The sequence below is a fragment of the Anopheles coustani genome, chromosome 3 (assembly GCF_943734705.1).
Source record: "Anopheles coustani chromosome 3, idAnoCousDA_361_x.2, whole genome shotgun sequence".
Lineage (NCBI taxonomy): Eukaryota > Metazoa > Arthropoda > Insecta > Diptera > Culicidae > Anopheles > Anopheles coustani.
The window spans coordinates 34065880-34088654 of NC_071288.1; the positions used below are offsets into that span (position 1 = coordinate 34065880).

The 22775-nt window shown below is 46.7% G+C and overlaps 5 protein-coding genes across 6 annotated transcripts; 2 read left to right on the forward strand and 3 right to left on the reverse strand.

Moving 5' to 3' along the window:
* Positions 1 to 404: 404 nt before the first annotated feature.
* Positions 405 to 2060, reverse strand: LOC131261562 (uncharacterized). Its single transcript, XM_058263629.1, has 4 exons — positions 1960 to 2060; positions 1714 to 1878; positions 1426 to 1580; positions 405 to 1336 (listed from the first exon to the last, which is right to left on the reverse strand). Exons 1-4 carry the CDS (start codon positions 2058 to 2060, stop codon positions 405 to 407), a joined length of 1353 nt encoding a protein of 450 aa, XP_058119612.1.
* Positions 2061 to 2577: 517 nt separating this feature from the next.
* LOC131272750 (large ribosomal subunit protein mL37) lies at positions 2578 to 4104 on the reverse strand. Its single transcript, XM_058274601.1, has 3 exons — positions 3485 to 4104; positions 3119 to 3411; positions 2578 to 3045 (listed from the first exon to the last, which is right to left on the reverse strand). Exons 1-3 carry the CDS (start codon positions 4006 to 4008, stop codon positions 2630 to 2632), a joined length of 1233 nt encoding a protein of 410 aa, XP_058130584.1. The 5' UTR covers positions 4009 to 4104; the 3' UTR covers positions 2578 to 2629.
* A 604-nt stretch (positions 4105 to 4708) lies between these two features.
* On the forward strand, positions 4709 to 8580 carry LOC131259991 (uncharacterized). The gene is made up of 5 exons (XM_058261658.1): positions 4709 to 4929; positions 5294 to 5457; positions 5534 to 7060; positions 7135 to 7604; positions 7688 to 8580. The coding sequence occupies exons 1-5, from the start codon at positions 4762 to 4764 to the stop codon at positions 8266 to 8268; spliced, it is 2910 nt and encodes a 969-aa protein (XP_058117641.1). The 5' UTR covers positions 4709 to 4761; the 3' UTR covers positions 8269 to 8580.
* Positions 8581 to 9361: 781 nt separating this feature from the next.
* On the forward strand, positions 9362 to 19861 carry LOC131260994 (uncharacterized). The gene is made up of 6 exons (XM_058262868.1): positions 9362 to 10016; positions 10097 to 11708; positions 14413 to 14532; positions 14791 to 14871; positions 18502 to 18641; positions 18703 to 19861. Exons 2-6 carry the CDS (start codon positions 10164 to 10166, stop codon positions 18914 to 18916), a joined length of 2100 nt encoding a protein of 699 aa, XP_058118851.1. The 5' UTR covers positions 9362 to 10016; positions 10097 to 10163; the 3' UTR covers positions 18917 to 19861.
* An 882-nt stretch (positions 19862 to 20743) lies between these two features.
* LOC131272033 (cytochrome P450 9b2-like) lies at positions 20744 to 22684 on the reverse strand. Of its 2 annotated transcripts, none has more exons than XM_058273643.1 (3): positions 22653 to 22684; positions 22201 to 22585; positions 20744 to 22138 (listed from the first exon to the last, which is right to left on the reverse strand). In XM_058273643.1, exons 2-3 carry the CDS (start codon positions 22419 to 22421, stop codon positions 20848 to 20850), a joined length of 1512 nt encoding a protein of 503 aa, XP_058129626.1. In that variant the 5' UTR covers positions 22422 to 22585; positions 22653 to 22684; the 3' UTR covers positions 20744 to 20847. The 2 variants fall into 2 exon arrangements, with proteins under 2 accessions (XP_058129626.1, XP_058129627.1); XM_058273644.1 differs by having other exon boundaries at positions 22660 to 22675.
* Positions 22685 to 22775: the final 91 nt, after the last annotated feature.

The window sequence follows — 22775 nt, forward strand, 5'->3', positions numbered from 1 at the left end:
GGTTTGCAATGTTACTCCTGCGCCACCGACACCAGTGATCTGGACTGCGACGATCTTAGCGTTTTGTCGAAGGTTGATTGTACCCCTTTCAGCGCAAGCCATCCAGTTCAACCGGTCTGTGGATATCAGCGGCTGACAGCGACCACGGGAGAGGAATCGGAACGCATCTGGCGTGGTTGTGCCATCGGAGGACAGTGTGCCCTGCTCAGCGGTCAGGGAGATACAGCGTACAACTCGGTGTTCACCTTGTCCGTTTGCGAAGAGTGTAGTACAGATAATTGTAATGGTCAAAGCAGCGGCGGAGTCATCATTGGAACCGCAAGTGCACCATGGATGATCGCAGTGCTGATCGTTGCCACTTTGAACACTCTAAATTAATAAAATAAACTCTTACCAAACAGTGTTTAAATGTTTTCCGGTCCTACATCACACAGGCGAGCCGGGGCGCAGGAGGGTACCGGTTTCGCCGCGTCCAAAGGGTAGCTTCTCTCCAGATCGTCCAGCGTTAGGTGCTGCACTTGGGCAAGTTTTTCCTCAAGCAAATCGCACGATTTGGTCAACAGTGGTTCCCACTTTGGCGGCGGTAGGCTAAACTCCTGCTGGGGTGGTAGCTTGTGAAGCTTAATGTCCGGCCCGAGCAGCAACGAAACATGATCGAACATATCCACCAGGGCGGACGCTTCGTTGAGCAGCTTGGAAACGGCCCGATGCTGCCTATCGCTCCACGTGACAGTCTTCTGGTTTGGGCGCCTTGGTCTCCTGGGTGGAACGGGCGATAGGCGCATGTTGGCCACCCGAGACCCAATCACGAGATCCTTAAACTCTGCCCACGGACGATCGCCTTCCCCGACCGAGCGGCGTGGAAGCTCCCTCGGCACGTAACTCTCGGAGTCCTCGTCGGAAAAGTCCAGGTTTTGCCAGGCGGCAAACGTTGGCGTTTCAAGGAAGTTGGATGTTCGATGCGGTGATGGATCTCCCTCGACGGTGGCGCTGATAAGATCAGGTGTATTTGGTTCCTTCATGCTATCACTTCCACTTTGAGAAGAAGGGGGCTCATCGGGTTCCTGGGCGTGGGACCCTTCCGAATCGTCGGCGTTTGGTATTTTCAGTTTTGGATTCAATTGTTCCTCGATATCGGCCCAACCCAAATCCTGCAGCGGTTCCTCAACGAACAGTTTCGGTTGTCCGGAAGTGGTCGACGGTTGATCCTGTGCATCGGGTAAGGGTTCTAGAAATTTACGAAACGAAATGCCACTTCGAGGGATGGCGGTTTGGGTGCCGCTGTCGCAAGTTGACACACCCTCTGTCATTTGCGCCACCGAATGGGTCAGTATTACTGAAATATACCAGAGAATAAAACAAGTTAGTAAAGAAAAAGATTGTTCAATAATCATTTAAACACGATGGATGAAGATTTCTACGTACAGTTACCAACTTCACGAACCACCAGATTTCCATCGGTAAGAATCTCCTCGTCCACCATCGTAATCAAATCGGTTTGCTCGTCTGTGGATGCTTCCTTCATCAATTTCGTATGCACTGGGTCCGTCTGCACCACTGCATTAACTCGACGCATTCGTCTGAAAAGATGCAATGATTTCCAAAGTGAGAGGGTGAGAAGTGAGAGAAAACAAGATCGAAAAAATCTATTTTCGGATTCCATGCCGTAAATAGCACCGGGCGAGAACATCTCAAATATGGTACACTACTCACTTTGAGGCCTCAAGCAAACGTGCCTTTATGTCCGGCTTCGGTGGCGTAGGGACCACGGCAATACTTGCCGGCCGCCACGGAGGCCTTTCCTTAGCCGCGGCAGATGTTGTAGATGGGTCATCCCTGGAAACCTTCCTTGCTGGCGGTTTTACTACTCCGATCGATCTGTGTACGAGGAGGAGGACAGGAGTCTTGTTAACGATTGTATCAAATACGAAAGTTTTCTTCCTGTTTTCCAGTTATTACTTAAGGGATGTTTGTGAATTTGCAGCCGAAATTACTAGCGATTCTTCACTAGCACTATGAGTTTCATCGGACGAAACTACACTGCCCGGAGATTTGCTCATTTTTGGGCCTAGCACTGCACCACTTTTGGATCGGCTATGTTTGCTTCTGGTGCAATTCCAACCGAGAGTGTTAAATCGATCACACCAAGTCCACGCCCTGCGACAAGAACACGCGTTGGATTCGGATTGCTATCGCTTCCGATGCACATCCCAGGCATAGCGCAACGTGACCGCGACGACAACGTCAGTCTTAGAATGGAAGCGAAGAATTACGATACCCTAAACCGCAGCGGCGTATTTCATGGAGGGAAACGCGGGAAAATACGATGTTCATTGTAACCTAGTGCGCTAGTCACGAGGCGCGGTGTGTTGACTATATCGATTTTTTTACGGTATTTCAATTGAACTTTGTAACCGAGGTGCTCGTGGTCGAACGCAGCACGTGCGTGAAAATGTTTTTCTTCTTTTCCATTTTTTTTGTTAGCGGCGTGTAAGGTTTTTTCTTTCTTTCTTGTTTTTATTCTTTTCTATAATGTGTAAAATTATAGACGGCATTACAAACAGCTTACGATTGATTTAGTGACTTTACTTTTATTTATTTTCAACTATGCACAATAACGTCTACTACCTTAGCTCGAATAGAAAACGGTAAAATGTCTCAAAACATCCTTGTTGTAGTTCTCTAGCGTCGGTTTACCAACCACATATCCACACTCGCTGTACAGGTCCAATGGTGCTTTACGGAACCACATGTTCCGTTCGGTGCTTGAGCTTAAATCCAGCGTATTAAGTTGATACACACTGAAGTGGAACGATTTACTGTCCGTCTGCACTGCCTGGACCGTGATGGGCTGGGGCAACGTCTTCACATCGTCTCCGTACAGCTGTCTTGCGCGAGCCGCCGCTACCGAAAATGCCTTAACCATCGTTCGCCCTTCGATCTGGTCGCGCGTAACGGGCAATTCGGTGGCATTTTTCACATCACCCGACGAACAGTGAATCAGAACGGTATGAGGATGAGAAAGCGGGTAGTTACGGTTGATGGCTGTAAAATAAGTTAAATATTTTTTCTGATTTCTTCACCCTAAAAGACAAATTGCAAAAAAAATTTCGCTTACGATATTCGTTCCTCCAATCATAAATATTATGCTGTGGAATTGATACGGTCTCCTTTAAGGGGAACAATGCTGGTAGGTCCTGGTCCATTGGGCGATAAACGGCCGTATCCAGAGGGTGTATTGGAGCGTTCGATATGATCATGGAATCGGCTTTTAAATTAAGCAAAGTTCTTTCGCCGTCTTTAGTTATTGGTACAAGAAATTGAGCGTTATAGACCACTTTCCTGTTTGCATTAACTGATGGACCAGCAAAACGCTCGCAGTGAGTTACTAGTTTCGATAAAATCAGTAAGCTGAAAAAGACAAAAATCACATGAAACTATACGTGCATATGCACATTGCACTGGCTATTTACTCTTTACTTACTTCCGGCGCCCCTCAGAGATTCCGTACGCGCGGGGTAGCTTGAAAGCAGGTCGTTCCGGTACCTTAATGATGGTCGTTTTTACTTGCTCCGTATCGAAAACCAGTGCCGAAAGGACAGATTGTTGCATCGATCGGTCCAACTGATTAGGAAGCTTTGTTTGGTCCAGCTTTTCCTCGATCTTTAGAGGAAGATCATCAAACACGACCGTGTTTAGCAAACACTGTGCCTGCCGAACTCCTTCGAGCAAAACGTTCGAATCACGGAACACATACGCTTGTTCCTGCTGCCACAAAGGATGCGTTTCATCGAAGGCTACCGGTGGCGGTACCATGCCGGGAATGTGGAAATGTTCGCGTGGTCGCTGTTCCTTTAGCACCTCCTCTGGGTCCACCACCCTGATACCACGCGCAGCGAGCTCTTCTTCCGCCCCGGTGCTATTGGGCACCCGTTTGCCCTGCTGCAGCCAGTGCTTCTTGAAAAAGAATCCTATGTGCTGCCGCAGAAGAGTATTCGTTAATCGCATGATGAATGAATAGCACCGATCGAATAGAAATAAACAACGATTGGATAACCGGTACGCGGCGAACGAACTGCACGAGACACGGTTTTCTTGTGAAGAATGTTTCTGACGTTTTGCTTTTACGGCAATTCGTAACAAGCAGAAGTCGGACAAAGTTTGTTTGTGAACCACCTTGTAACTGGTTTGTTTGAAAGTAATTTTTCTTTCTGAATAAGAATTTCCAGCCCCATAATATGAAAATAAATTTTGTAGACAGTCTGTATATAATAATTAAGCACGAATAATTTATTAAAAGGAATATCACATGAAATAGTTTTCATTTACTTTTTGCTACAGCTGGCAGCACTGGTCGTTACTACGGGCCAAAGTTAATGGAGCGAAGGAATGCTCGATTCATCTTCATTTTGACACCATTTTTGACAGCTACAGCCGTTCGAATCTTCGATTACTAAATTTATTGGAATAGGAACCTTCCTCACACTAATTTATGTTTGTCCACTAATATGTCACGTTTCTAGAGGTATTAATCATGAATAATATATGTTCTGCATGTTTCAACTATTTCAATCACGAAAAATTGTATTAAAACTTTTTCTACAAATGATTGTTGTGGTGTCACTAGTTCCAAGATGGTGCTGTGTTTATATGTCAAGTCGCCCTACTTGACCCATCCTTGAGAGCAACTTTGGTCTAGCCGCGTTTTGGATTTGTGGTGTGCGGTTCGTGACGAATGGGGGAATACAGTGCTTCAGAAAGATGGCTGATGCGAAAAGATCAACAATAACTACCAACAGCACCAGCGGCAGCGGCGGAGGTAGTGGCAGCAGCAGTAGTAACAGCGGCAGCACTAGCAGATCCCGCAGATCGAAGAATGATCTGATACGAAGCCTCGTAGGGAGCTATCTGAAAGCGCGCAACTACACTGTGAGTATAGTGCCGGATTCCGCGAGGGGTATCGCGTTTTGTTCCTGCCTCTTCTCCCGCCACACAAACCGGTCGTTGGCAAAAGCACCCCGGGTACTCCTCGTGTAGAGATGGTCGATGCGCTCCGACGGGGTCATTGTTACCATATTCCCTTACCATGAAAAAGGATGTATAAACTAACCTAACAACGAACCAACGCAAGGACCAACGCCGGATGGACTCATATTTCATGTTTCTGCAGCCGGCTTACAGTGACAAACACGAGTTTCAAATCTGTTATTAAGTAGAAGTCTTCAGCTAGTTTACATTCCAAAGGAACATTGCCACAGAATCTGCATGTCCCTCCTTTGTTTCTCGTTCCCAGGTTACCGATCGTTATCGAAAGTCGGATCTCATCCTAACACAATCAACTGAGCAAATCGTGATGAATACTGCCATCAAGAACGAAACATCGAAAGTGAACAGTTTTCTCTTCTCCAACATCTGCCTAAACACAAATATGGCCCAGGTGGATCAACATTTTGCCAAGTAAGTAAACACGTCGATTTTCCCCCGGTTCTACCCTGGTTTCCAGTGTGCTGATGACTTGTTATTATTGTTTTAGGTTTGTGAAGTTTGCGCGAAATCAACCGGAAGCCATACGTTCGGAATTGAGCGAAATCATTCCACCGTTGCTATGTCATCTGTACATCGAGATGCTGAAAGGACGCGATTGGCGTCCGGCAATCGATTTTTTGCGTAAACACGCTCCACTAGTGGGCAAAGTGGAGCCGCCGACAACGGCACAGCCCAGTTCATCGCCGTTGCTGCTGTTGAATCAACAAAAAATCAATGGAACCATCGATGGTTCCCAACTACCTGGGGGTGATCTTGGATCAGTGTCACCGGCTGCACATGCCATCGTACAAAACTCGGCGATCGTCTTCGTACCGGGAAGACCATCCACAGATGTGTCCCGTCGCACGGAATCGTACAAGCAGTTGATACAGAAGCTTTCCCAAATCACCCGCATCCAGGACTGTGAGTGTGAGCCACTGGTGGTGCAGTTTCGCTCCTGCCGATCTCAGCTCCGGCTGAAGCTGGTCTCAATCGCTGCCATGCGTCAATATTTGGCCAAGCACGGCCATTCACTCATCCTGCAAACACTGCGCACATGGTTTTACTTTGACACCGCGGATGATAAGAATTTTGTAGACCTCAGTCCTGACGCAACGGCAGACAGCAGTGGAGCGCGGCCCAATGCAAATGGCCGAGGCCCGCTCGCAGTCGTCCCGGTAGCGTCCACCAATGGACAGCTGAACGGAAGCTGTAGCAGTACTCCCATGGAGGTGGATGATAGCGGAGGCGACACATTGGTGTCGGCGGAGCGTAATGAGCATGAGTACGACTTTACCGAGCATTCAGAGCAGGAAAATGAGCGGTACCTTTTACAGAACGGTTTTACCACGCATTACGTACGGTACAAAATGGGTGAGGCCGAAAATGGGCTTCCCCGTCTCGGTTCCAGCTACTTCGATGAGAGACCGGGGGACGAAGATGAGGAGTGCATGATGGAAGTGAAACCAGAGACACTACCGCAGCACACGATGGAAGACAGTGGGTTGGATGGTATGTTCCCGCGGATCAGCAGCGAGGAACGGTTGCGGCGGTTGAAGGAAAGCGCCACAAAACTCTCCCTCTACCAGCGACCGTTGTGTGTGTACAGCTTGGACAACGTCGGCCATCTGCTGACGAGCGTAGCGATCGATCCCGGATGCTGTCACGTGGCGAGCGGTTTCGAGGATTCCACCATCATGTTGTGGTCGACGAGCCGAAGCACCCAGCTTGGCCGCAAACCGTACGCATGCGTTCGGGATCGGCAATGCAGCTGGAATGTGACATCCTGTGATAGTAGATTTAGTGAATCGGAGGATTCGGACGATGAGGAGGGTGATGAGAGTCGAAGGGCGAGTGGGAGCGGTTACAGGGACGGTACTTCGCTACTGGATGATGGATTCGACAGCATGTTTGATCTGAAGACACCGGCTGATAGGGAACGGATAAATAAGTTGCTTCCTTCGTACAAGCGGCGCCAGACGAAACGAGAACGGTGGAAGCAATTTCTCGAAGGACGCTGTGTGGATAATACTTTGTAAGTTCAATTTCTAGCCACTGGCAAATGCTGATTTTTTCCGCAATTGTATTCCATCTCGTTCTTCCTTTTAGTACCCCAACCGGTGGTGTGGCCCTTCGTGGCCACAGCCAGGCCGTAACGGATCTACTCTTCTCCGAGCAAAACCCATTGCTAATGAGCGTTTCGCGAGACTGCACAATGCGGGCGTGGACGGGACGTGACTATACCTGCCGGGCGATCTACCGGGGCCACAATCATCCCATCTGGTGTGTTACGGAAAGCTCGACCGGGCTTTACCTAGCAACCGGGTCGCGTGATACGACCGCACGACTTTGGTCCACCGATCGCCGGTTTCCGCTGCAGATGTACGTGGGCCATACGCAGGATGTGGACACGGTTGCGTTTCACCCGAACGGCAACTATCTGGCAACCGGTTCGACCGATCTCTCTGTACGTCTGTGGTGCGTGACCAGTGGTAAGCTGTTTCGCATTTTCACCGATTGCCGCCAGCCGGTGCATAGGATTTGTTTCAGCCCCGATGGAAAGTATTTGGCCGCAGGAGGTGAGTCCGTTTGTACATAGAACCTTCTTGAGTAACTAACCCCAAATCACGGTTGTTAACGAATGTACTTTCATTATTTTAAGGGGATGAAAACCGTGTACGTATCTTTGACCTGGCGGCCGGTTCACAACTAACAGAACTGAAGGATCACACGGCGGCCGTCACTTGTGTCACTTGGAGCACCGACAGTCGTCATTTCGTGTCTTCGTGCGCAGACGGCACGATACGCATTTGGGATGCGAAGCGAATGCTTCTGACATCTGCGTCATCCTCGATGCCCACTGCCCAAGCAACGGTACCGCGTGACCAGGCCCCCAGTTCGTCGCTGTCCGCCAGCGTAACGTCGACCAGCCGGAGTGGAGTTAGCCCAGGGGGAGCAGCGAATGCGCTCAACAATGGCACCACCACGGCTTCCATGTCCAATCCAAAGATGAACATCACAACTCACTCCCCACAGCAGCCCGGTTCGAGGGCACATCTGTCCGTTGCCAACGATCCTTCCGGCGGCTCGTCGGCTAGCCCCTCGACGTCGTCGCCCACTTGTGGCTCCACTGGAGTCAATAGCAATAATCTCCTGCTCGCATACTCAACCGGTTGTCGGAGAATTTATCGACTGCACTACAATAAGCTTAACGGTGGCTTATCGTGTATAGGAAGTAGCTAAAAACAAGGAAAGCGAGGGTTAAGGAAAGAAAGTGTAAAGTTAAAGAAACACCTGTAATAAGTATTATTTATTGAAACTCAGTCCTCCAGCAGACAGGCATTGGATCGGGAAGGAAAAAGTGTGTAAAATTTGCTACCATATGAAACCTAGTAAATGTTCGAATCGGAGGGAAGAGAGAAACGTTACAAACTGAAAAGGTGTGCACCTTTCAGCTAATTAGAACGCACGTTGTGCCGTGCTTAAGGATTCTTCAAAAGTGTACGAAAAATTAAGTAAATAATAGCTCTAAGAAGGATCTTCAAACGTACCACATTTGTGTGTGTTTTCTTTCATTCGTATTGCTGAAGAAAAGGTGTTGAATTGTCCTTTGATGACTTTAGAATTAAAAACTTTTGCTCCGACAGGCTCCGATAAGCCCATTCTGGTCGAAAATTAATTCGATAAAGTCGCATGAACCGAAAAGCGGTTTAACAAACCGTAAAACTGCTTTAAAAAACGGTGGTCGAAGTTGATGGAACCGAAAAGCGGTTTAACAAATAAAACTGCTTTAAAAAACGGTGGTCGAAGTTGATGGAAACGCTAACGTAATCGCGTTACCGTAACGCTGCTAGGCGTAAAAGGGTGTATTTCGAAATGTCAAACTTTGACAATAGTGATGAGAATAACAACTCTTTTTAGAGATTTGAATCAGAGTGAATAATCATAACGATGATTCGAATCTTTAAGTCACTCTTTTGTGATTTAAAACGTGTAAAATGATTTATTAACCTTCGAATCCCAAGTTGTGATTCGAATACCCAGTTTGGGAATCACTATATGGGATTCGAAACCCAAAAGAATGAACGAGTTGGTAAAAGAGTCGCTAGTTGCCCATGTAGTGATCCCAAACTGGGATTCGAATCACAACTTGGGATTCGAATCCCAGTTAAGGATTCAAATCAAAGGGAGTCACAAAAACTATCTGTTAGGATTTAAATCGTTCATTCAATATTAAGATTCGAATCACTCACTCATTCTCACTCAGAGCGCACATCACTATTTGACAAGTCGTTCCGAAGGAACGGAATCCTCGCAACAGTGCTGCGATGATATTGGAGAAAAATAATAAGCTCAAGAGCAGCTCATCTTGTAACGAAGTGAAAAAACACAGTGCTTGATCGAGTGTGAAGAAAAAGTGCCTATCATAGCCGCAATATCGGCCGTGTTCGGAAGATGAAAATCCCCTGATAAGCGGTTGTTTTCCTCCTTATCCTCCTCCTCCTCTTCATCCGGGGAATGACACAAAAAGTAGGAACGCAGTACTAAAAACACCCTCGGCTAAAAGTGTCTGTTTGTAATGTGCACGGCGGAGGGCGGATAGGGAGGCGCTAAATATGCACGGTCAAAAAGTGGAATGAGCAAGCAATAGGCACGGTATTTCGCAAGGTCGTTGTCGGTCAAGCGCGGAGGAATATCCCATATCGTACGGCAAATCGGTGTGTTGTGTTGTTAGGACAGCGGCAGGAGGTAACGTATCGGTCGGTGCAACAGGAGCAGCGAAAACTCAGACAGATTGGGCAACAACCGCTGGTCAGCAAGTGCGTTCCGGCTCCTCCTTTTTTGGTCTGGGCGGTCAAGAAGCGAAGCTGCGGAGGAAGAGATGTGATGAGAAATGTCAAACGAGGCCTTCTTGGATTGCTCGGCTACTGAAACAAACATTGCGAAAACAATCCATTTTAGAAGCCGCTTTTGGCCTCGCTAACCGTGTGGTAAGTAGAAGAAACGGTGGAAATTTGCCCGTCAACAGCACGGAAATCATTTCGAATTCTTTGGATTGGATTGATTGCAGTGCGTGGTCTAAGTAGCTGGCTGCTCTGGTGTCTGGTGCGGGCGCGCGTGTGTATCGTTCCGTGGCTATGGACAGTAGTTGCCAGGGCGGGTTGGAAGGAGGACAGCAGAATACATCCGTCGGCGCAGCGGTCATGGGCGACGGTGGCCCTCGGTTTGGCAACTACATGCAATCGAGTCAGCAAACGACGCCAATAATGGTTGTGCAGCAGCATCGCCACTTTCAGCACCAGTGTCGAATTTGCGGGGTTACGGAGGGCCTACGCCGTTGCAGTCGCTGTCAGATTGCATACTACTGTTCGGTCGACCATCAGCGGATCGATTGGAAGGTGCACAAGATCGAGTGCCGTTCGATACACCAGCTGCCACCAACGCAGTCCGTTGCTGCCGGAGAAGTGCATCAGCAGCAACTGGCCTACAGTGGTGCAATTTATCCCAACGGTGAAGTGAGTCAAGCCCAGGATCAGAGACAGCTGGGTAGTAGCGTTAATACGCAAGTCCTTCCAGTGGTAGCCCTTCCGAACGGAGGCAACTTTTGTGTACGTGCTGAAATGCTACCTCCCTCCGGCGGCACCCCCGTCATCACCACCACCAACGGTGCGTTCGTTCCGAATGTAAACATCGGCTCGGAAGCGTCACTACCACAACCACGCGCCAATCCCTTTACGACGGCAGAAGAAACAACAACAACAGCAACGCAGCAGCCGTCGTTAGTGATACCGTCCGAGGACGGCAGCGACAGTGGCGACGAGTTTCTCAACGAGCTGGCAGTCGCAAAGTTATTCCCGATCGATGCACTCGCTTCCGCCGAGGAGCTCGCCGATCTCGACCAGATCGATGTCGATCACATACTAAACGAAAACAATTTCCTCAACAACATCAACAATCTGAACGTGTTCGACGGTACCGAACGACAGCAGCAAGAGGCGCAATTTGCAGTCGCTCGTGTGGATAATAACAATCAGGGTTTCCCCATCGACGATACCACCGTGCTGAACAATAATAATAATAACACTTTCGTGAACAGTGCTCTGTTAGTGGACGGTTTCGATAGCACCAACGTGCAGCAAGTAGTGTACGATCCAAGCAGTTCGTTTGCCTCAGAAACAATGCAGTCCGGTAGCGTAATGTTGCTACAGCAACCTCAGCAACAACAACAGCAGCAGCAGCAGCAGCAGCAGCAACAACAACAATCGCCACAGCATGAACAGCGACCGTCAAAAACCCAGCAGCATCTGGCCGCTTTGCTGCGGCAGGCGGGCGAAGAGATGGCTGCCGTCGATAGGCCACTCCTGTCGAAGATGGTACCCCCGGGGGACAGTGCCAGTGCAGTGAACGCCCTGCTGGGTGCAAAGATGGACAGTATGAAAGGGTTGTCGTCTGGGTCCACGCGGATGAGTGTAGATTTGACCGGTGCCGGTGTGACCACTCCAGCATCCACCGACGGCACCGGGGCCGATTTGGACAGTGAAAGTTTGGACGAAGCCTGTCGCAGCTTAATACGAGACATGAACGAGTACGGGGTTTGCGTGTTGGACAATTTTCTAGGCCAGGAACTAGGCCAGCAGGTGCTGGAGGAAGTGACTGGCATGTACTCTTCGGGAGTTTTTCGGGTAAGAATTAAGTATGATCGATCAGAGAATTCTAAAAGAAGTAAGGCTCCAAACATCGTCTTCGTTAATGCCAGACAATCCACTCACGACTCTTATATATTTACATTTAAAGTTTACTCTAATTAGTTGTCTCTGTCACAATATTTATAATTTCAATCATAAACAACAATCTTACAACGGTTTGCTTAATGTCGAACTTTCTCGACAAACTACCGTGACTCATATCTACGGCAATGTCCGTCGCGTTGAATATGTGTTGGGATTGATCTTCTCCGGTCAGCTCATTCCATCCATTTAAATTAACATCCATTCATTCTTATCAGTCCGTTACACGAGCTTCCCTTTTTTTTTTGTCGTGTGTAATTGGAATTCCCCCGTCCTGCAAAATGGATGTAACTTGTCCCCGTTTCTTTTGATGTCTTGCCATCGATTTTTTCTTCTGCTTCTTTCACCAAGGAAAGGAATTTATTTTTGCACCCCTTTATCTTTTTTCGCAACATTTCTTCGCGGGCTTATTTATTCTCGCCTTACTATAGAGATAACAACTCATATCCCGCACACCTTATCTTATCATCGATTCTATGCCACTACACAGTTCACCTCAAAGAAAACATTCTGGTGGTTTACGATGACGACGGTGTATGTGAAATGGTTAAAATTTTCATATTTTAATCGACCGCAAGTAGCGCCACATCTTTGTCGGAGTGTCCTTATCTCTACTGCTACAAACGATGTCAATCTGTATCGGGCACGCCACACACACCGCGGTTGCCGCAGCATCTCAAGCTCTACCGCTCCAGAGCTTTTTAAACCGCGTCAAGTATTCAACCCAGAAATGGTGGGTTTTTCGTTTTGTACGGGAATGACAACGCAGCGCGTTGTCAAAAAATTTAGATCGAGCACTTTTTTGAACGCCAGAAATGTCTTCAATTTCAAAAAAAGGGACGTTACAATTTTTGATACGAAGTTAATTTTTCAATAAACGATACCATGTTATTATTTATTGTTCGTGTTAAGATGGTATTCGTTATTCGCGATATTTTTAGTAGTTTATTATTCCAAAACTTCATGTGAATAATAAATGTTTCTTATTTTGATTTTACTTTCCCGTGTTGGCAATGGTGAAAAGGATGGAAGGAATACTTCTAGAACAATTTAACTCTCTCGATGCGTTTTCTGGTTTGGTGGTACTTTAACATCCGGCATCCGGCGCGGTTCCTCCCGCATTTCCCATTCCATGTCTCTCACCGCAGAGACCGCTTTCTCTCCTCAAGGCTTCTGTAAACTTTTCGCCTCGCACTTTCCAAGCGTTTTCGTTGGCCAGGCTCAGTCGGCGGCCCCTGGCTCTACGGGCCTTGCTCATACCCCCCGTGACATCCTCACTTGCAACCTGCTGGAGATCAGCGAGGGTGTTTGGTGTGGTGCCTAATAACGGGCACTTGCTGTATGCTAACCATGTAAAATTATTCCTTCCCGTATCCTCTCCTTCCATCTTCTTACTCCTTCAAGAATCCCTCAATCGCTTTGCACATTTAATTGTTCTGTTATATCCTTCAGACGATCCGCTAGGGTGACCCACCACGACTACTGTATTGGTAGCGCAGCTTTGTCGCGGGTATCGGCTATCAAGGACCTTGGGGTGTGGCTGGACATCACCTTGTCCTTCTGCGTGCAGATTGATGATGTGGTATTCAAGGCCATCCGTACTCTGCGGCTTATTTATCCCCTAGTGTCGGAGGTACGGGACCCACGCTGCTTGCTGGCGCTTTACTGTTGCTGTTGTTGCGTATGCTTTCGTGGTATGGACCCCAACTGGTGTCATTGCCTTGGGACGGTTAGAGGGGGTGCAAAGACGCTTCACGCGTCTGGCCGTAAGGTGTCTTCTCGGCTACAATGCCTGCTCCCTTCTGGCTCACGAGTCGCGATGTCTATTGTTGGGGCTATCCACGAGTCAGACTCGCCACCGGTACACTCAAGCTACTTTCTTCGCCCAACTTCTCCTGCACTCCACTGACGCTCCGGAACTCCTGTCCCATATTCCTCCCTATGTCCCTTCCTATATCCTTCAGGAAAGGTCATCTCTCTGTATTCCCACAATCCGTACACATTTCTCCCAGAATGATCCATTTTGTCTGCGCCATGTCTTCCTTCAATAGCTCTAGTCACCTGTTTGATTACAACGTCTCCATCCCTTCCTTTCGCTCACGTCTTACCAATATAATAAATTCCACAATCAGAAAACGTTATAGAATGTCTTCATAGAATGGAAAATATAGCGTCGCATACATAAGTGTAAATTTATAACGACCTAATACAGTTTCCCTATCATTGAAACGAGAGTATTAGAACACTCGTTTAGTTGTCCGTTATAGTTAACGTTGATTATTTGAATTGTTTTGAAAAGACAAATCAGAGCTTTCGGTAGAACGGGACATCTTTGGGAAAGAGCGAGAGGCTTCGCGGCTACGCAAAACGCGCTAGGATCAAGCAAATCGAGTAGTTTCTGCGTTGTCAAATTTGACAACGCGCTGCGGAACGCGGTCTGTGTGGCAGCGGCGTATCATATTTTTTGTCTAGAAGGATTTTTCAAAATGCCAGAGTTTCCGGCAAATAGTGGAATGAAGTTGATTTAAGTGGTTTCTGTGTTATAGCACTGTGTTATAGTACATTACTTAATTTGTCTTTTCACTTGGCATTTCAATAGGACGGTCAGCTGGTATCCAACCGTGGTGGTAAAAATTTGCGCCATATTCGGGGTGATAAAATCACCTGGATCGGGGGAAAGGAACCCGGCTGCAGCAGCATTGGCCATCTCATCAATCGGGTAAGTGCGACAAAAAAAAAGCTTAACGAGAAGCATAAAGACACGCTCTTTCTTGTTTTTGAAAAACATAATATGCATAATGAACGAATCAATTGTCAAACAACATTGAAAGTTATCCATGAGTAAATATATTCTTAAAAAGATATCAAATTATCCAAAAAAAGATATAGACAACTATCGGAACTTCTCTGTCTCTGTGGGAATACGTCGCTTTGCTGGCATAGTTTTAATCTTCATTTCTCTTCCGGTTCTTCTTAGGTTGATGCTGTCATTACCAACTGCAAGAGGATGAAAAACAATGGCAAACTTGGCCGGTACAATATCAAGGAGCGGACGAAGGTAGGATTGTTTTCGCTTCTTTTGTTTCTTAACCCAAGAAAGCCGCTTCTTATGTGCTCTATCCCGTGTTGGAGGAGGCAAGCACGTGCGGGCGAACGCACACCACAAGGTCGAACCGATCGGGTGCAACAATCCCGCGTGTTTCGTTCCTCGCCAGCCCGTGACTTCAGGCTGCGTCGCGCGACTTCGCTTCCGATGCGTACGTGAGCTCGCACGTGCACGCACAAATTCTCTCCCGCCGAAGATCGCCGGAACGAACGGAAGGAAAGAGGGCGCGATAGCAACGGGATGTAATCGATGTAACCGTCGTTGGGCCGTACGATATACTCGCTCTTTCCTTCTGCCCAAGCGCACCATTGGTCGAGGTTATGGGTCGGCTCTCCCTTTTGCGCACCGTCCGACCCTTTTCGGGTGGCTTACGTGCATTTCCCAATTTTCCCCTCGTTCGCGGTAGACACGCGGTCTGTGGTGAATGGGCGCCTGCGTGCATTTTTCAGACCATCTCAAGATGTTTCGTTCTTGTTTGCTTTCAGCGAAAGACGCTTTTATTCGTTCCTTGCTTTGCTCATTTTCTTGCATCTTCCAGAGCAAACATACCCAATTGTACACCGGCAGATGGCAGTCTTATTACCCGCACCCGCAGACTCTCCCAGTGGGAGTGTGCGTATGGCCGGATGGTCACGTAGCCCAAAGGCTGACCGTGTTCAGGGCCACCAAGGAAGGGCTCGACGAACTTTTGCGCAGCTCTTCGCGAGGCTCAATCACGGATCCAAGCAGGGCGGGGGACGGAAGGGTAACAGACACCCTTTCTACCTAGGTAGCCAGAAGTAGGGGGATGAGTCTTATCGATGCACGTTTCCCAAGAATAACCGTCACCCCTCGAGTTCTACTTGATGACATTGATGAAGCTTTGTGCGCGACACATTTTATACCCATTCATACCATTTGATAATTACCCGGTTGGTCGTCACCGGCGATTGACATACGCTGGTGTCATCCTGTTTGAGTTTGGTAAACAGAGGACGAACCAAGGACCAACCGGTAGGTGGACGGTACAGATTAGCCACCGTCCTCCTCGTGAGCGGCGGTTTGTTTAAGGTGCAAACATTAATGCATCGCCTTCGTGGTGACACTATCCTGCATTCTGTGCGAAAAAACTGCAGTTGTATCATTGTCGGAATGTAGACCCCTGAAGTCATCATCAGCTCAGTTTGTTTGGAAAGGGGATTTTGTCCCCCTCCCCATTCGCCCCATCATCGACAATCGACGAAACGTGATTGATGACACACGCGATCTGCGCGGTTGATGGTTTTGATGGTGGTTTTTGTTTTGGTCTAGCGGATGGTTTTCGCGGACACATCTGGTCCACACGCGGTCCCTGGCGTTTCGTGGTTTTGTCATTTTGTGTTCATCTAGCGATACGAAGATGATACTAGCGGGTGATTGACGGGGAAAAAATTGGGGGGAGGCGGAAGGGAAAGTATGGCAACGTGCATCCGATAAGCTCCCGAAGTTTACCTCTCCACCAAGACGCCATCCATCAGTCTACGTGATGAAGGATTAAGATCGGGGATTATAGATTAATGGGGCGCTGACTTGGGCCTTGAGGAAGTGGAAGATGGTGGGTTATCGGAAGAGAAAGTGGTGTAGGAAGAGAGGGAATGTACGCTACCAGAGTGTACTCCACTCGTAATCGTCACTGAGTGGTGTAGATGGAGGTTCAAGGCCGGTCAGTTCCTAAATTGCGTATATTAACTTTCCAAAAATTTCAACTCCGGAAATGCCGCGATGTCGCACTGTAATCGAAAGCCCATGAAAACAGTTTTCAGGATTAGCGAAATTGTTTTACATTGTTTGGCACAAAATTATGCGACCTCAATTAGAATAGAACGTTTAAAATTTTTGCTCTGGTACGGAGTACTGCATTTTTGGCAAGATGTAGTATAAGGTTTGGTAAAATATGGTTTGGATTTGGCATAAGTAAGACGGAGGTTCGTATTTTTTTTTTAACAACAAACCAGTTCATCAAACTTTAAGGTTTTAAAGACCAACCCAAAACACGATGATTGCACGCTAATTACGAAAAAATATTTATTATACACTTCAAAGGGACTTTTAAGTGCTTCTACCGTCTAATTTAGATAACATCAACTCTAAATTATTGAACACACTAATATTGTTCCCCGTGCGGCGGCTATAATGCGTCATTCATTCACAAATCCGTCGGATGGACACCACCTTTAACCATCGAACGATTCCTTCCCAAGTGGTTTGCGATATGTTATCGAGATTATTGTAACAGTAAAATGATTGAAATGTGGACACAATCAAACGGATGTGATTCATTGATTCGGGGAATCGATTATAACGAATAAAAATTAACTATTTTTTTGTTGATGGTACAGTGTGTGGAATGTAAGATTGTATAGTTTTCGTTGTCGTCAGACGGTAAACTACGAGCAAATGTTACAATCGACTTCTTTAATTTTATTACTTAAAACTTTCCTTATGTCCTCCTTTACCACCTAGCCGATGAACTACGATTTGTAACGTCAGGCGATAGGATTTGCAAAATTAATCCCATTTTATCGCGATAAGCCACGCGGGACATTATCAGCCAAAGTCTTTTGAAACTGATTGTCTATGTTCTGTTTGAGATTTAGTGCTCTCCATTCAAGTACGATCTTCTTCTCCCCACCCGTGGGCTTTTTCCACCGGTAGATAGCGATCCATCTAACCTTCCACTGCCACTGATGATAATACCACATGCTTCCAAACTCACTCCTTCGAGGTCCAACGCAGGCACCGAAGGTTTCCGGCACACCGGAGAACAACACACACACATCACCACACCGACGAGCACAATGATGTCGCCTTGTGGGAAGCGCTGCGCACACGGTAACAATATTTGCGCAACGGGTGTGTAAACGCTACCCAACCCCCTTCCCCGCCCCATGGGGAGTGTGGCAAATGGGTGCGCTCGTTCCAATGGACGCCCGAGGAGAATGTCACGTACGCCACCATCGGTCAAAAATTCGACCGATATCCCAACTTAAGTGTGTGTGTGTGTGTGTAAACGTTTAATTTTACACTACCCCAGGACGGATGCACAAAGTCCTGTTTCCAGGGAGAGGCGGGTCCTGCACTCGCTACCTATCCGGATCTAAAAATATATATTCTCAGGCCATTAGTCTGGTCCTCAGGTGATCTTGTGGTTTGAAAAGCTTTTTTAACCGATTGAGTTAAATATTGTTTCCAGTGTCAAGAAATGTATACCTGACTAGAACGAAAGGAACCACTCAGTTAGAGTTGTGGACAATTTGAAAAAAATCGTTCGAAGTCACTTTCCATCGAAGGCAACGTGCCTTAGATTGGTCCCTTGTTTGTTGCTAATGTCCGCTTCTTTTCGCTGGTTGTATATGTTGGCCCTACAAATTTGTTGCCGCCGATTGATAAAGAGTTTGTTTGCGCGAAACAAAGCCTCATAAATGCCAGCGATATGCATGGTTCGGGTTTTCGTTTGGGGGAAAGAAAGGTGTAAAATAAGGTCGAGAGAAGTGAGATACAGTGTTTGCATCGCTAATGGATTCTGAATACTACAATGATCAGCATCTTTCGTTTTACCTCCAGGCCATGGTAGCGTGCTATCCCGGTTCCGGGTCGCATTACGTGAAGCACGTCGACAATCCCAACCGCGACGGACGCTGCATTACGGCCATCTACTACCTGAACCTCGACTGGGACGTCCGGAAAAGCGGTGGCCTTTTAAGGTTAGTGCCAGAGTCAATGAGTATGCCATACGTTCTTTATAACAATGATCGTTCTTTAAAGGATCTTCCCGGAAGGATGCAATGATCGTGTCGCCGACATCGAGCCCGTCTTCGATCGTATCCTGTTCTTCTGGTCGGATCGGCGTAACCCGCACGAGGTTCAACCGGCCCACCGTACCCGGTACGCCATCACGCTGTGGTATCTGGATGCGGAAGAGCGCGAATCGGCTCGGCTCCGCTATCAGCGAGATTGCGAGAACCGGTTTAAGGCCTAGAAAGGACTAGTGAACCTGCAGGAGGGCGAGGGCAAAGGAGTGATCTTCTCTTGAAGGACCGCTCGAAAAAGACCGGATGCGTCCGCACGCGGCGGTCATACCAAATCGAATAATTTATTAGAGAAATTGTTATTCAAATGTGATACAACTGTACATGTATAAACATTAGTCATTAAGTTGTTTAACTAGGATTACAGTCTAGCCGCTCCCGCTAGTAGTGAAGATCAGTGACTAGCTGATCCGAATGCTAGAACCAGCGATCGCAGAGGAAAAACGGACCCTTTTCGTTGGCCTGAGAATGTGTGATTTGGGAGGGAGTGAAAGATTACCGAATGATCACAACATGCGAAGATCTTTGTACATAGGAATGGTATTGCACTCAGCGGACAGAAACAAATGTTACAAACACAATATCAACACAAGCAGATTGAGTTATGGTAGGAATGGCAGAAACATGGTTATTAACAGACGTAAAATGTAAACTGATCGGTTTCATTAGTTAGCAAATGGTGGATGCTGCTTTGCATTGCGCCCTGAGAACCGGGGTACATCAACCTAATCCCGAAATAGTGTGCGTTACTGGGTATTGGGTTTGATGATAGGAAACATTGTGTCGAAATCAAAAATCAAAAACAAATAAACACTTACATGAATTGGAATGTGAGGTTGATAGTAATTGCATCGCGAAAATGTAAAACAAAGATGGACCAGGAATCAGAGTACTGCTCTCGGAAAAGCCTATTAGAACGTTTGTGCACCATAGTAACGGAACGAATGAAAGAATTGCAAGTGAATCTTGGACCAACAGCGGCCAGAATAGGACGCCATCGAAAAAAGAGCAAGGAAAAATGGCGAACAACAATTTGTGAAGTGATTTGTATTCTACTCAATATTAGATAGACAATTAAAAAAATAAATGTGAACTGTTTTTTTTTATTTAGAATAGCAAAACTCGTAGATTCTTATTTTTCTCTATACAAACTTTGTTTTTGATCGTTTGTTTTAACCTATCCTATTTTATCAAAGTAGCCTCGTACGTTGCAATTTTTGCTTTTAGCTTGTATTTCCATTGGGCCAACCACCATTCGACTGGTTGCAATTGATTTGAAGATCCACTTGAGATTTTAGCACTTTACTGTATATCGTCAAATTATCCACACGTGCTTCAAACAGCGTTACGTATTGTCCAAAGACAGGGAAGGGATCATCTTCATCGTAAATGTTATGTTCCGAAACCTAGGTGCCTGTGATGGAGACCCAAAGTCTGATTGGAAACCCGAACGAATATATAGTTCAGAAAATCGACCAAATTGTAGTTCCAGAGAAATAATCTGATAACTTTCTACCGCTCGCGCATGTCGATTGTTATACCTTGTACTGTTCCTTGCGATGCGTTGTACGAACTTTTTAACCAACCGGCCTCGTTCATTACATTGTACTTTTCCCCCAGAGCAGCACGGGTATATTTCTCCCGTTTGGGATTTTTGTTGTTTGGTAAGTTGATATGCCTCGAACACGGGCAACTTCTAACAAACCTGGGCGGGTGGCTACGATGAAATCCGATCGTATATTTTCATCAACATCTACGTTTCTTTGTGGCTCTGAATTGCTGCTAGGTACATTATAATATTTAAAAAAAACTACAAAAATGAATATATACGTTGACGGAACCTTTGGTTATGGTGGAGTTACCTGGATTGTTACATGCGAGTGTTACACTTGAGGATAAATATGACGAACAGATGGCGCTGTGCTTAAACAATCGATCATGTTTAATTTAAAATTAAAATATGTGAATATCGATGTCCAAGTAGACCAGGTTTTGGGTTCGTAAATCAACTTTAATTGCCGTTCTATGCGATACCCTTTCGGAGTGTTCAAAATACAATTTAATTCTATTTATTGCTACATAGTGTTCACAACAGCTAAGATCATTTGTGCCGCGGTTCCAATCGTATCCACAAACCATCCCTAGCCTCCACCGAAGAGCCTGTTTCGATCAATTTCAACGGTTCCGACGTCCTTTCGCCGGGCGTCAGTTTGAATCGCTGCACGATCGATACTAAACTGGCCATTACCACCATTTTCACAAACTCCTGCCCCAAACAACCGCGTCCAATACCGAATGGGATGAAGGTGTTCGCAGGCGCGTTCGTTCCGTCCCCTCCAAAACATCGTTCCGGACGGAATTGTTCCGGTTCGGGGTAGTACTCTTCGTTCCGGTGCAGGGCCCAAACAGACACGTACACCTTATCGCCTACCTTCAGTGGAATGGCCGCTCGGTCACCGTTCTCCGAGGCTGGGATGGTAAACGGTTTGGTACACTCGCGTACCAGCAGTGGATGCGGAGGCCATTTGCGTAGGGTTTCTTTAACGATCGCCTCGAGGTAGGGAAGTGACCGAATGCAATCGATGGATGTGTCACCAGAAGATGCTTTACTTTTGATTTCATCGTAGAGCTTTGATTGAACTTGTTGATTTTGAGCCAACTCGTAGATGGCAAATGAGAGTAAGTTTAGTGTCGGCTCGAATCCTTTCGTAAAGAACGTTGCACAGTGCGCCGTCAGCTGTTCATCGTTGAGCTGTTCCTGGGGATTCGCTAACTTCTCGTTTGCCTTGCTTAGCACACGCGGCATGGAATGACTATTCGCCTCCGAAGCAGCAGTTTGGAATTGTTTCACAAGATATTCAATCTCTTGACTATCCGAAAATTGAACGTTCATGTTACGCATCAGACCCGGTGCCACATAGAACGCGATCGTTTTAAGCACCTGCACCGGATTTGTGCCGTACGCCAGTCCGCTCGCAATCGTACAGAAACGATCGGAATCATCTTCGAACGCGTTTATCTCCTTGCCAAAAGAGCATCCGGCGAACACGTTCAGAAGGTGTTTGAGACAGATGGCCTTTATCTCAAGCTCCAAATCGGCCCGTGAAGAGATAAATTTAACCAACGCCGAGCAATTCTTCTGCATCATTCCTTTCATTCCGCCGAGTGTGGTCGAGCATTTGAAAAGGGGTAACAGGAAGTATGACATTTGGGTAGCCTTTTCGGTATCCTTCACGAGATGCAGCTGAGTGCCGAGAAAACGATCTTTATTCTCGTCCAAAAAATATCCGTGACTCCCAAAGTGGTCCATGTTCTGCTGTAGTACTTGTCGTATAAGCTTCGGGTCGCGCACGTACAAAGCCGGCGTCATGTAGTTAAAGAATCCAAAAAATCTAAAAAAAAAGGATTGTAATCAATCTTTTTTTCACATAAAATCACAACGGCGAATAGCTACCCATGGGTGGAAAATTTCTGATAATACTGTTCGAGCTTTTCCATCGTTGTCAGCTTTCCACTGAGTACATCGCTTAGATTTCCGTACATGAAATGAGGCTTTTCATGAGGTACTCGTAGCACGCGGAAGTACGAGCGATTACGGGTGAGCAGCTTGTAGGTGTAGAAACCAAGTAAGGTCACGAGAATGAACGTGAACCAGTAGAGATCTTCTTGGTTCATGGTTTCCGTTGATATTTCTTGCCGGTTTGTCAGTCAAGGTGCGGCTCTAGAAACTGGATGCGGGTTGCCCTTTGGATAAGCAGAGTTTCGTTCGATAAGGTATTGGTCTGCTGCTTCTAAAATTAACCACCTAAAATAAGATATTAATACTGGTGCGTACGTTGCTAAAGCAACTCAACAAACAAGTTGAATATTAGTAATTATTTTGAATAAATTACAAACTGCACATACAACTTACAACACAAAGTTCTACGTTGGTCAGCTGACGTTGGGCTGTTTGATGTTTTTGAGCAATAATCAGATTGTGATAGTAAACAATAACAGTGTTGCCAAGAGCTCTCATTACTGTCATGC

Bases quoted from the DNA above. Each gene is read 5' to 3' on its own strand.
- LOC131261562 (XM_058263629.1), bottom strand. From the start codon at position 2,060: ATGAGCAAATCTCCGGGCAGTGTAGTTTCGTCCGATGAAACTCATAGT. The intron at 1,879-1,959 runs GTAATAACTGGA...CCTCGTACACAG, and splicing joins AATTCACAAACATCCCTTAA to ATCGATCGGAGTAGTAAAAC. The intron at 1,581-1,713 runs GTGAGTAGTGTA...GCATCTTTTCAG, and splicing joins CGTTTGCTTGAGGCCTCAAA to ACGAATGCGTCGAGTTAATG.
- LOC131272750 (XM_058274601.1), bottom strand. From the start codon at position 4,008: ATGCGATTAACGAATACTCTTCTGCGGCAGCACATAGGATTCTTTTTC. The intron at 3,412-3,484 runs GTAAGTAAAGAG...TGTCTTTTTCAG, and splicing joins ATCTCTGAGGGGCGCCGGAA to CTTACTGATTTTATCGAAAC. The intron at 3,046-3,118 runs GTAAGCGAAATT...CTTATTTTACAG, and splicing joins TGATTGGAGGAACGAATATC to CCATCAACCGTAACTACCCG.
- LOC131259991 (XM_058261658.1), top strand. From the start codon at position 4,762: ATGGCTGATGCGAAAAGATCAACAATAACTACCAACAGCACCAGCGGC. The intron at 4,930-5,293 runs GTGAGTATAGTG...TCTCGTTCCCAG, and splicing joins TGAAAGCGCGCAACTACACT to GTTACCGATCGTTATCGAAA. The intron at 7,061-7,134 runs GTAAGTTCAATT...TCTTCCTTTTAG, and splicing joins CGCTGTGTGGATAATACTTT to TACCCCAACCGGTGGTGTGG.
- LOC131260994 (XM_058262868.1), top strand. From the start codon at position 10,164: ATGGACAGTAGTTGCCAGGGCGGGTTGGAAGGAGGACAGCAGAATACA. The intron at 11,709-14,412 runs GTAAGAATTAAG...GCATTTCAATAG, and splicing joins ACTCTTCGGGAGTTTTTCGG to GACGGTCAGCTGGTATCCAA. The intron at 14,533-14,790 runs GTAAGTGCGACA...GGTTCTTCTTAG, and splicing joins TTGGCCATCTCATCAATCGG to GTTGATGCTGTCATTACCAA.
- LOC131272033 (XM_058273643.1), bottom strand. From the start codon at position 22,421: ATGAACCAAGAAGATCTCTACTGGTTCACGTTCATTCTCGTGACCTTA. The intron at 22,139-22,200 runs GTAGCTATTCGC...CTTTTTTTTTAG, and splicing joins CAGAAATTTTCCACCCATGG to ATTTTTTGGATTCTTTAACT.